The sequence below is a fragment of the Schistocerca gregaria genome, chromosome 3 (assembly GCF_023897955.1).
Source record: "Schistocerca gregaria isolate iqSchGreg1 chromosome 3, iqSchGreg1.2, whole genome shotgun sequence".
NCBI classification, from domain to species: domain Eukaryota; kingdom Metazoa; phylum Arthropoda; class Insecta; order Orthoptera; family Acrididae; genus Schistocerca; species Schistocerca gregaria.
In genome coordinates, this window is record NC_064922.1 from 916005824 (window position 1) to 916018061 (window position 12238).

General features: G+C 44.9%; 2 protein-coding genes across 4 annotated transcripts in view; both read left to right on the forward strand.

Annotated features, from left to right (window-relative positions):
- The window catches only part of LOC126355498 (cuticle protein 65-like), a 336678-nt gene that overhangs the window by 99657 nt on the left and 224783 nt on the right, over positions 1 to 12238 (forward strand). The window lies entirely within an intron of this gene.
- LOC126355519 (uncharacterized) lies at positions 294 to 5829 on the forward strand. The gene is made up of 2 exons (XM_050005862.1): positions 294 to 342; positions 5289 to 5829. Exons 1-2 carry the CDS (start codon positions 328 to 330, stop codon positions 5691 to 5693), a joined length of 420 nt encoding a protein of 139 aa, XP_049861819.1. The 5' UTR covers positions 294 to 327; the 3' UTR covers positions 5694 to 5829.

The window sequence follows — 12238 nt, forward strand, 5'->3', positions numbered from 1 at the left end:
GTCGAAAGATATAATACAAAAAAGGAGGTTCTCTTATAAGCAAAGTTTATTTAATGATACATTTCAGGACGAGAACAGAGGTTAAATTCAGTAATAAATAAAATTCAATGTTTTCCTGCTGGAATTAGGACACCTCTACTTCGGAAGTGTAGATGTTTACAAGTTCGTAGCGCGATTCGGCGTGGCTTCACAGACATTGACTTGAATAGAACCTGGAAGGCCACGGTCAGTGGGACCGTCCCTTTCACAGCATCAGTGTTCAGTATAAAAGCTGGTAGTCTGCGCTTCTACGGTACAGTCCTCAGCAGCTGCAACAACCAACCTGCCATGAAGACCTTCCTGGTGAGTAGCGATAACCTGCTTCAACAGCAGTTGTGTGGACATTCCTTCTCGTCTCTGTCCGATGTATTTCTTCTAAGTAAGGATAGGGTTAAATTCATTAATTGATACCAGTATGGCAGTTACATGACTGACTTAGAGCAATTAAGGAAAAGGACACCTTCTTCCATGTGGCCTCTTAGAAGCTTACGGAAGAGTAAGGGAAAGCTGCTCCATAGCTATAAATGTCTGATACTTTTACGTTTACTGTAGAACTCGTTCAAATTCTAACATCAGATCTCACTATACAATGAAAAGCTTCTGTTTAATAAAGGTTAGGTTAGTGTTGTTTAACGTCCCGTCGACAACGAGGCCATTAGAGACGGAGCGCAAGCTCGGGTTAGGGAAGTATGGGGAAGGAAATCGGCCGTGCCCTTTCAAAGGAACCATCCCGGAATTTGCCTGAAACGATTTAGGGAAAGCACGGAAAACCTAAATCAGGATGGCTGGAGACGGGATTGAACCGTCGTCCTCCTGAAGGCGAGTCCAGTGTGTAACCACTGCGCTACATCGCTCGGTGTGTTTAATAAAGGCTAGGCCTCCGGTCCAGATTGCATATCAGTCAGGTTCCTCTCAGAGTACGCTGATAAAATAACTCCATATTTAGCAATTATATACAACCATTCGCTCATAGAAAGATCTGTACGTAAAGTCTGGAAAATGGCTCAAGTCACACCAATACCCAAAAAGGGATGTAGGAGTAATCTGCTGAATTACAGGCCTGTGTCACTAACGTTTATTTGCAGTAGGGTTTTAAAACATATACTGTATTCGAACATTATGAAGTACCTCCAAGAAAACGATTTATTGACATAGAGTCAGTACGGATTCAGAAAATATCGTTCTTGTGAAACACAACTAGCTCTTTATACTCATGAAGTAGTAAGTGCTATCGACAGGGGATGTCAAATCGATTCCATACTTTCAGATTTCCAGAAGGCTCTCGTCACTGTTTCTCACAAGCCTCTTCTAACCTAACTGCGTGCCTACAGAGTATCGCCTCAGTTGTGCGACTGGATTCGTGATTTACTGTCAGAGAGGTCACAGTTTGTAGTAATAGATGGAACGTCATCGAGTAAAACAGAAGTAATATCCGGCGTTCCCCAAGGAAGTGTTATAGGCCCTCTATTGTTCCTGATCTACATGAACGACATAGGAGACAATCTGAGTAGCGGTCTTAGATTGTTTGCAGATGATGCTGTCATTTACCGTATTGTAAAGTCATTAGGTGATGAAAACGACTTGCAAAATGATTTAGATAAGATATCTGTATGGTGTGAAAAGTGGAAATTCACCCTAAATAAAGAAAAGTGCGACGTTATCCACATGAGTAGTAAAATAAATCAGCTAAATATCGATTACGCGATAAGTCACAGAAATCTGAGGGCTGTAAATTCAACTAAATACTTAGCGATTACAATTATAAATAACCTAAATCGGAATGATCACATAGATAATATTGTGGGTAGAGCAAACCAAACACTGCGATTCTTTGGCAGAACACTTAGGAGGTGCAACAGGTCTACCGAAGAGACTGCTTACAGTACGCTTGTCCGCGCTATTCTGGAGTACTGCTGTGCGGTGTGGGATCCGCATCAGGTGGGACTCACCGATGACATCGAAAAAGTACAAAGAAGGGCAACTCGTTTTGTATTATCGCGAAATAGGGGAGACAGTGTCACAGACATGATACATGAATTGTAGTATCAATCATTAAAACAAAGGCATTTTTCATAGCGATGGGATCTTCTCATGAAATTTCAATCACCAGTTTTCTCCTCCGATCGTGAAAACATTTTGTTCGCACCCATCTATAGGGAGAAATGATCATCACGATAAAATAAGAGAAATCACGGTTCGCACAGAAAAATATAAGTTCACTATACTTTGTTGATGACATCTTGCCTACTTGTAAAAGATACTCGGTCGGGGGTAGTGAATAGTGTTGATAAACGTACTGGAATGTTATTTATAGTTGCTACCCTTGAGGACTTTAGTGTATATTGTGCACCGATACCAATGCTGTGATATGACACACACTGGCCCGTTCAACGTTGCAGATGCTGCCAAAAACTAAATTTTCGCTGCGTTGCCAGGATCCTGCACACCACTCAATCGAATGTGCATTAATGTTTAAGACATCATACACTGACGCAAGAAAATCACAACGCCACAAAATAATTAGTATTGAGCAATGAAATAGAAACGTCCCCTTACAAAAATTATTGAGTTACTGTGCTGATAAATCTCTTACATTATTTGATTTTCAAACACCTGAGCAAAACTGAACGTACCCAGACATTTCGCTCTTTACCTATTCTGATTAACACTAAACTGACACACAATATTTTTAGCGCAACGCAATCTGACTTTCAAAAATACCTACAGAAGAATGGCCCTGACTAACATTATCCTATAACTTTCACAAATCACTTACCTCACAAAAATCTTCGTTACTCGAACTAGTGCAGGCGCCAATAATGCCAGCTAAATAAAAGATTCAAACTACTGAAGGCACTAACTACTGATAGGCACAGTTAGCAAGTAAAATATTTTGATAGAGAACAAACAATGTATTTACCATAACAGTGTTCAAAAGACATCAGTTTATGACATCCAGTCTTACAAATGTACTCTCTCTGATGGAGACACGTCCAGATCATCCGCTCTCAAAAATCCGCCATCTCACTTCCCCACATCCACCACTGCTGGCGTCTCACCACCAACTGCGCACGCTGTTAACAGCCAACACTACAATAGCGAATATTACAACAATGGCACCCAGCGACAGACTGCACACAGCACAGCCAGTGATTTTCATACAGAGCGCTACGTGCGTTACCAATAAAAAAGACCTATACAGCCTACTTACAAAATTTTGGTAATACATTTTTATACCTAGGAGATGAACATTGTAAGATCACACGTTAACGTAAGAGTGAGATAAGCGCGCCATTGCAAATGTGAAATGGTACATTAACAACAGGTGTAGCCGCCAGAATGTTGAATGCAGGCATGCCAATGTGGATGCATATTAGCGTACAGGCGTAGGATGTCAGTTTGTGGAGTTCCATGTCTGTAGCAATTGGTATGTCAATACAGAGACGGTTAATGCTGTTTGTGGACGACGCTGGGTTGTCGTCCGATGACGTCCTAAATGTGGTGGATTGGACACGTATCTGGTGATCGAGCAGGTCAAGGCAACATGTCGACACCCTGTAGGGCACGACGAGTCACAGAGACGGTATATGGGCGGGCGTTATCTTGTTGGACAACCCCTCTTGGAATGATATTCATGAATGCCAGTACAAAAAGTCCAATCACCAGACATACAGGCGTGCAGTTAGGGTGCATGTATTAACCAACCGTGTGTTCCTGCTGTCATACGAAATCGTACCACAGACCGTACCTCCACGTGTAGGTGCACTGTGTGTAGCACACAGACATGTTGGTTGCCAGCACTGAAATGGCGTCCTTCTAACCAGTACACGGCAATCACTGGCACTGACACAGAACCAGCTTTCATCTGAAAACACAATAGACTTCCCCCTGAGCTCCAATGAGCTTTCGCTTGACGCCATTAGTGTCGCAAAGGACAGTGTTTTGCGCTCAGTTGAATGCACGCATACAACATTATCCGCGAAATTCCGACGATATCACTGTGTCGTATATGCAGTGTATAATGATATAAGTGCCGATATTTCTATTGGTGACTACAAACAATGTTCTGAACAACATTACATCAGAATTCGTGTCATTTGCACACTAATAACTATAGCTATTACAAAAAATACATTTTTGATAGGTTCGTACCACGAAGTTCATGAGACAAGAGCAACCCATTAACGCTTATTTCCTCCAGGTAGCAGCTCAGTTACTGAATTGTGGACACTCTATACTGACAGACATATTTAGTGGTGCAATTGCGGCAGTGTGGGAAACATTAGAACATGAAGTTTGTGACGTGCTTACGGCAAGAATGTGCGATACAGAGAAAAAACGACCAACACACTGATGACTTCTCTCCATTCAGAAGGACATGCTGTGTATTCTGTTAAGGGGGGTAGGACGTCAGACGGGCCAACTTGGAGCAGGAGAGGCATCTCAGGACTTTTCCAGTGTCTATGCTTTTACAAATAAATTCATATAACATTGTCAGCAACTCCAGGAAGGATTCAGGGTTCACACCCATTGCAGTGTAAGTTCGAAAACATAAGAAAATACATTTTTTACGTGCGAAATTTCATGATTTTTTCACTTACTAATGGCTGCATTTGTTGCTATAGGTACACTTTACTTCATATGTTAAACAGATTCTTCGATGAATTTTGCACAGCAAACAAACCATACTACAGGTGTATGAAACTCTAGAATTTATTTATTTTATGAAAAAACTAATGATCTGTTATATTTTAAACTTCATATCTCGAAAAAACACAAATTTTCTAGTTAGTTACCTGAATTTTTACCACAGTTTGTAATAAGTTTGTAAAATTCTACAATTTCCTACACCTTTGAGTATGATGTGTATGCTGTGCAAAATTCATCGTGGAATCTCTCTTACTTATGAAGAAAAGTGTACCTATAGCAACAAATGCTGCCATTAGTAAGTGAAAAATGATGAAATTTCACATGTAAAAAAAATTATTTTGTTATGTTTTCGAACTTGCACTGCTCTGTGTGTTAATTATGAATCCTTCCTGGTCAGGCAGACAAAGTGTTATGAATTTATTTGTAAAGGTGTAGACAGTGGAAATTAAAATGTCCTTTGATGCCTCTCCTGCTCCAAGTCAGCCCGTTTGACGTCCGACCCCCCTTAACTAGCAACTCTTCATTCCAGCCGCACAGCACTGAAGCGTAGCACTGTTGCACGATTTCAGAGGATGATTCTAAGCCATTACCCGTTGCAGGTGTTCCTTGTAGCCGCCGTCGCTGTTGCCACAGCCAGGCCCGGGTTTTTGGGTCTCGGTGGCGGCCACGGTGGCTTTGGAGGCGGTCACGGCGGCTTCAGCGGAGGGTACGGCGGCGGCTTCAGCGGAGGATATGGGGGCGGTCACGGAGGCGGCGGCGGACACGGGATCCACGCCGGCTACGCCGCCTTCGGCCCCGCCCACATCGCCGTCGGCCCCGGCGGCTACGTGCAGGACACGGCGGAGGTCGCCGCCCACAAGGCAGCCCACCACGCCGCCGTGGCGCACACGCACGCCCGCGACGCCGCCGTCAACGCCCACGACGCCGCCTTCGGCCACGGGGGCGGCGGCTACGGCCACGGGGGCGGCGGCTACGGATACGGCGGGCACGGCCACCACGGCTAGACGGAAGCGTGCTCCGTCAAGGATGACACCGGACCTCGCATCACGACCGACCTTTGCACAACAGGGAGAGCACTTCAAATACCACCACCAGATTTAACTGTTCTATTTAATAAAGTTATATGTTGCAGCTAGAGAAGAGTTGTTTTACTATTCTTAACCCCAGCTAATGATATTCGATGGCTGTACTTCGCTACTGTAATTTCGATGTTGCGACATTGTCAAGTTTGTTTATTTAATCGTATGGCTAAGGCCCACCGTCGGGCAGGCCGTTCGCCGGGTGCCGGTCTTCCAAGTTGACGTCACTTCGGCGACCTGCAGTCGATGAGGATGATGATGAGTACAGCACAACACCCAGTCTCTGGGCGGAGAAATTACCCCGACCCAGCCAGGAATCGAACCCCGGGCCCAGTGGATTGACAATCCGTCACGCTGACCATTCAGCTGCTGGGGGCGGACGATATTATTAAGCACAAGCATTCGAGACCATGTCAGGGCGTCTACATCTACATGGATACTCTGCAAATCGCATTTACGTGCCTGGCAGACGGTTCATCGAACCACCTTCGTAATTCTCTGTTATTCCAGTCACGTATAGCGCGCGGAATGATTGAGCATCTATATCTTTCTGTATGAGATATGATTTCCCTTATTTTATCAAATGGTGCAAATGGCTCAGACCACTATGGGACTTAACATCTCAGGTCATCAGTCCCCTAGAACTTAGAACTTCTTAAATCTAACTAACTTAAGGGCAGCACACACATCCATGCCTTAGGCAAGATTCGAACCTGCGACCATACCGGTCGCGCGGTCCCGCACTGAACCGCCTAGAATCGCTTGACTGCGGCCGCCTCTTATTTCATCGTGGTGATCGTTCCGCCCTATGTAGGTCGGTGTCAGCAAAATATTTTCGCATTCGGAGGTGAAAGTTGGTGACTGGAATTTCGTGAGAAGATTCCGTCGCAACGAAAAACGCCTCTCTTTTAATGACTTTTAGCCCGAATCCTGTATCATTTCTGTGACACTCTCTTCAGTATTTCCAGATAATACAAAACGTGCTGCCTTTCTTTGAACTTTTTCGATGTCCTCCGTCAGTCCTAGCTGGTAAAGATCCCACACCGCGCAGTACTGTTCTAGAAGAGGACAGACAAGCGCAGTAGGTCTGTTACATTTTCTAAGTGCCCGGCCAAAAAACGCAGCCTTTGGTTACTGAGTGTAAGTTACGGAATTCTTGTATCCTGCTTTATAGCAATAGCGGCAAGAGGTGTGGCCACAGACGTAAGTAAACTCTTTGTGAAAACTTCCTGACGGATTAAAACTGAGTGTCGGACCGAGACTCGAACTCGGGACCTTTGCCTTTCGCTGGCATGTGCTCTACCACTTGACAGTTTTAATCAGTCAGGAAGTTTCATATCAGCACACACTCCGCTGCAGAGCGAAATTTTCATTCTGGAAATATCTCCCAGGCTATAGCAAAGCCGTGTCTCCGCAACATCCTTTCTTTCGGAGTGCTGGTCCTGCAAGTTTCGCAGGAGACCACCTTCTGTGAAGTTTGTGAGGCAGATGATGATGAGGTCCCATACTCCAAGGAGCGTAGGGGACGATGCGGGACACTTGCACCGTCGTACTAAGCAAGGTCCTAGTGGAGGTGGTTTGCCATTGCCTTACTCCGACCGTAATGGGGATGAATGATGACCATGAAGACGACACAACAACAGCCAGTCAACTATAGGCAGGAGAAATGAGTTGAGTTGACATGTTCATTCTATGCAGGATGAAGCTGTGCGTACTCGGAATCTAACTGCAGCCGGGTGCCGGAACCGCGCTGTTGCTACGGTCGCAGGTTCGAATTCTGCCTCGGGCATGGATATGCGTGATGTCCTTAGGTTCACTTTAACTAGTTCTAAGTCTAGGGGACTGATGACCTCACATGTTAAGTCCCATAGTGCTCAGAGCCATTTGAACCGTCGTGCTTAAGTTCCACTAATAGTATCTTTATCATCAGTGGTACGCAATTTGAACCATTAGAATCGAATTGCAGCTGACTGGATGGACGACTGTCCCATGACGTGAATCGAATATTTGTGCTAGACAAGGCGTAATGACAAAATAGCAGAAGCAGAATAAAAATATCTACAGCCTTAAGTTGTAAACTAAGTCTCTTAAACTATTCATGATGTCTAGTGGATCCATATTACAAGATATTAGCCAGAAGACTCAGTCTCGTAATGCAAGACTAATGTCTGAAATTTGTAGTCTGACAACCTGGCGATGAACAGGTGTCTTTATAGCAAAACATTTGGAAGGCTCTAACTGAAAGATGGAAACATAGACAACCGACATCAAAATATCCACGGGTGTACTGCCGGTCTATAGTGTCCAACGGGCACAATATTTCGGCGATCAAACATGTCGCCATCATCAGGTGAACTGACGGACTGAGCTCCTGTGAACGTGCCGGCACGGAGATCCGTACGCTATGGCTGCTCAGGGGGAACTGGGTTCGGTCGCGGCGGCGGCCGATTTAAAAACCCTCCGCCCGCGGCGCGCTCCCTCCGCCGTCCGCGCCCCGCACCACGGTCTCGCGGTGGAACAGATTGCGACGGCGTCTGAGATGACGTCGGTGTGATGGCTCTGTCCGCCGTGGTCGTCACAACTATGCGTTTGCTCGATTTACTCTTGATTAACCCAATCGCTGGTTCCCAAGCCTTGCTAAGATTATAGCCACAGTCACGGTTTATGAGGTCGTCATTGGTGCGAATTTCGATGGCCTCTCTAACAACGCTGTCCCAGTATCTCGACGTCTGTACAGAATCCTCGTGCGGTCATACTCCATTGCGTGATTTTTCGACAAACAATGTTCAGCGACCGCCGACTTGCTCGGATACATTAGTCGAGTGTGCCTCTGGTGTTCACGGCATCGATCCTCGACAGTACGCATCGTCTGACCAATATACGACTTGCCACATTGACACGGAATCTGGAACACGCCAGCCTTCCTCAAACCGAGGTCATCTTTGGCGCTCCCCACCAGTGCACGAGTTTTATTCGGAGGACAAAACACAGTTCTGACACGGTGTTTCTTCAGAATGCGGTCGATTTTCCCCGAGAGTGCGCCTGTGTATGGAATAAATGCAGTGCCTACCTCCTCCCTCGTGACTTCATCCATATCAACAGGTTGTGCTGCAGTGGTTGGGCGGAGAGCACGTTGGATCTGCCACTCTGAGTACCCATTTTTTCGAAACACAGTTCTCAGATGTTCCAATTCCTGGGGTAGACTCTCTGTGTCAGAGATAGTGCCCGCCCTATGTACTAGAGTTTTAAGTACCCCATTCCTCTGTGAAGGGTGGTGGCAGCTGTCTGCGTGCAAATACAGATCAGTGTGTGTTGTCTTTCGATACACCCCATGACCTAGGGTGCCGTCAGCCCTTCTCCTGACCAAGACGTCAAGGAAAGGTAATTTACCCTCCTTTTCAGTCTCCATAGTGAATTTGATGTTGGGGTGTATGGAGTTTAGATGTGTAAGGAAGTCAAGGAGTTTATCCATACCATGTGGCCAGATGACGAACGTGTCGTCCACGTAACGGAAAAAGCAAGTGGGTTTCCATTCGGATGACGACAGGGCTTCCTCCTCGAAGTTCTCCATGTACAAATTCGCCACCACCGGTGAGAGTGGGCTACCCATGGCGACTCCCTCCGTTTGTTCGTAGTATTCTCCATTAAAAAGAAAATACGTGGAAGTCAAGACATGCCTGAAAAGTTCAGTGGTATTTCTCGTCAAACCTCTGACCAATCAACTCTAGCGACTCTCGCAGGGGTACCCTCGTAAACAAGGAAACGACGTCAAAACTCACCATGATATCTGACTCATCCAACCTGAAGCTATCAAGGCGTTTAACAAAATCCACGGAATTACGGATGTGATGAGGGCATTTACCCACATAAGGACTTAATATTCCCGTCAGGTATTTGGCCAACAAATATGTAGGTGCCCTGATGTTGCTGACAATGGGGCGTAATGGTACCCCCTCTTTGTGAACCTTCGGGAGTCCATATAGTCTAGGCGGTACCGGACCTTGGGGTAACAATTTCTTAGCGTCACCCTCCGGTAAATCTGCGTCCTTGAGAAGAACCCTCGTCTTGTTCTCCACCTTCTTTGTAGGGTCAACGCTGATATTCCGGTAGGAATCGTCATTTAGCAGGCTCTGCATCTTATCAGTGTAGTCCTTACGGGAGACAACAACTGTAGCATTGCCTTTGTCAGCCGGTAAGACAACAATTTCAGAGCGTTCCCTCAGATCACGAATGGCCGCCCTCTCTTTACTGCTGATATTTGACTTCATCGGCTTGGATTTCGTCAACGCACGACAAGTTTCACGACGTATTTCCTCGGCTGATTCTGGCGGAAGTCGAGCTGCAACCTGTTCAACAGCACTAACCGACATACTTGTGGAGATTTAAGACACAGCAGCACTTAACATATTCTGCAAAACGAGTAACAAGAGCGTCCAGCCAAGGGGCATCACAGAATGCAAATTTCATCCGCCAGTTTTGCTGCTGCGTGTGGTGTCGTCCTGAAGCCCCAATCTACTCTACTCATCACTGCATTCCTGCTGCTAGAGAGCATCCATTAAGTCTCCCCTAGCCTCCGCTGTTCTGATCATTTTTGAAGCTGGATACCCACATCAGATATCTCTACCTGTAATTTACCATCCCTCATAGCTCTTGAGTGATACCAAGTGCTAGAACCAAGATTTGTATAAGAAATGGTATGCTTCTGGTGTTGATGGCCGCTACATTCTTGTAAGCCTCTCCCGGTGCGCAGTCACTCTGATGAAAAATTGGCTCAACACGTTTGACTCCCTCGAATGATTCCCATGCCTAACTGTCAGGCCAGTGTATGAACTCACCGAATTAGCCTTGAAACTAGCAGAACAGGTGTTATGTCCTGGCAAATGTGTGGCTTGCTGGGATTGTCTGGGGTGTTCTGGTCTATTTCTGTGGAAGCATTGTGTGTGGGCCTGAGGATATACCTAACTGTCACAACTACGCAGAGCAGACCTCATGATACTGGCAGAACAGAAAATGACTGGATCAGATGCATTCCCTTATCAGAGGAATATACGTGTGATTCAGCAGTCACCATCTATGGGTTTATGCAACTGTCAATGCCTTCAAAACCAGTGTGCGAGGTTTTCATAAACTCACGTTCGCCACTTGCAAACTATTTATCCTATAGAAAAAATGAACAGGATCTTTTTTTTAAGGAAATGTAATTCAGTTAAAATTTTACTGTGATAAGATTTCTCTGGGAGCCACGATTTTCTAGTTATTGAAGAAAGACTTGTTTATGACACTTTTGTACGTTTTTCTTAAATAATTTGAAAGTTACGGCCCTTAGCGATAACGTATCCCAGTACAATTAGATGGTCAGGGATTTTCTCTGCCTCGTGATGACTGGGTTTTGTGTGATGCCCTTAGGTTAGTTAGGTTTAACTAGTTCGAAGTTCTAGGGGACTGATGACCATAGATGTTAAGTCCCATAGTGCTCAGAGCCATTTGAATCATTTTTTGTACTACAATTAGTTAATTACATATTCCATAGATCATTTGAGCGGTTGTTTCATCGAAATGATATGGACCGAATCAATACAGGATATGTATAAATGATTAGTCTTAACATTAATGAAAACATTATCATTTTATACCTAATCATGAAACATCACTCGAAACAATATTTTTGCCGTTTGTTACTGGTTTCCAGTTTGTCATTGGAATAGAAGGAGTTCTCTAGGAGAAATGATTTTAAATTAGATTTAAACCTTGCTTCGCTGCCTATCAGACATTTTATGTTATCAAACCAATCAAATATTCATTTACTGCGTATTGAGCTCTTCCCTGAATCATTGGCAGCTTTCACAGTAGGTATTAAACGTCATTTTTCCCTCCAGTGCTTAGGTATGGACATCACTGTTCTTTTCAAATTGCGATGGAGGTGACAGTTGACATCTGTTACAATTATTTGCTGGATGTGTTCCAGTCTCTACCTTCCTCTACAGCTTTTGCCCTCTACAGCTCCCTCTAGTACTGCAGAAGTCATTCCCTGATATCTTAACAGATGTCTTATCATCCTGTCCCTTCTTCTTATCAGTGTTTTCCACATGGTCCTTTTTTCTCTGATTGTGCGCAGAACCTCCTTATTCCTTGCCTTATCAGTCCACCTAATTTGCAACATTCGTCTGGAGCACCACATCTCAAAGGCTTTGATTCTCTTCTGTTCCGGTTCCCCCACAGTCCATGTTTCACTATCGTGCAATGCTATGCTCCAAACGTACATTATCAGAAATTTCTTCTTCAAATTAAGGCGTATGTTTCATGCTAGTGACGTCTCTTCGCTGGGAAAGTTCTTTTTTCCAGTGTTAGTTTGATTCTGATGTCATCCTTACTCCACCCGTCATTGTGCTGCCTAGGCAGCGGCATTTCGTAACTTCATCTACTTCGTGACAATCTCTGAATAGCACTAGCAACGTACGTCCTCAATTATT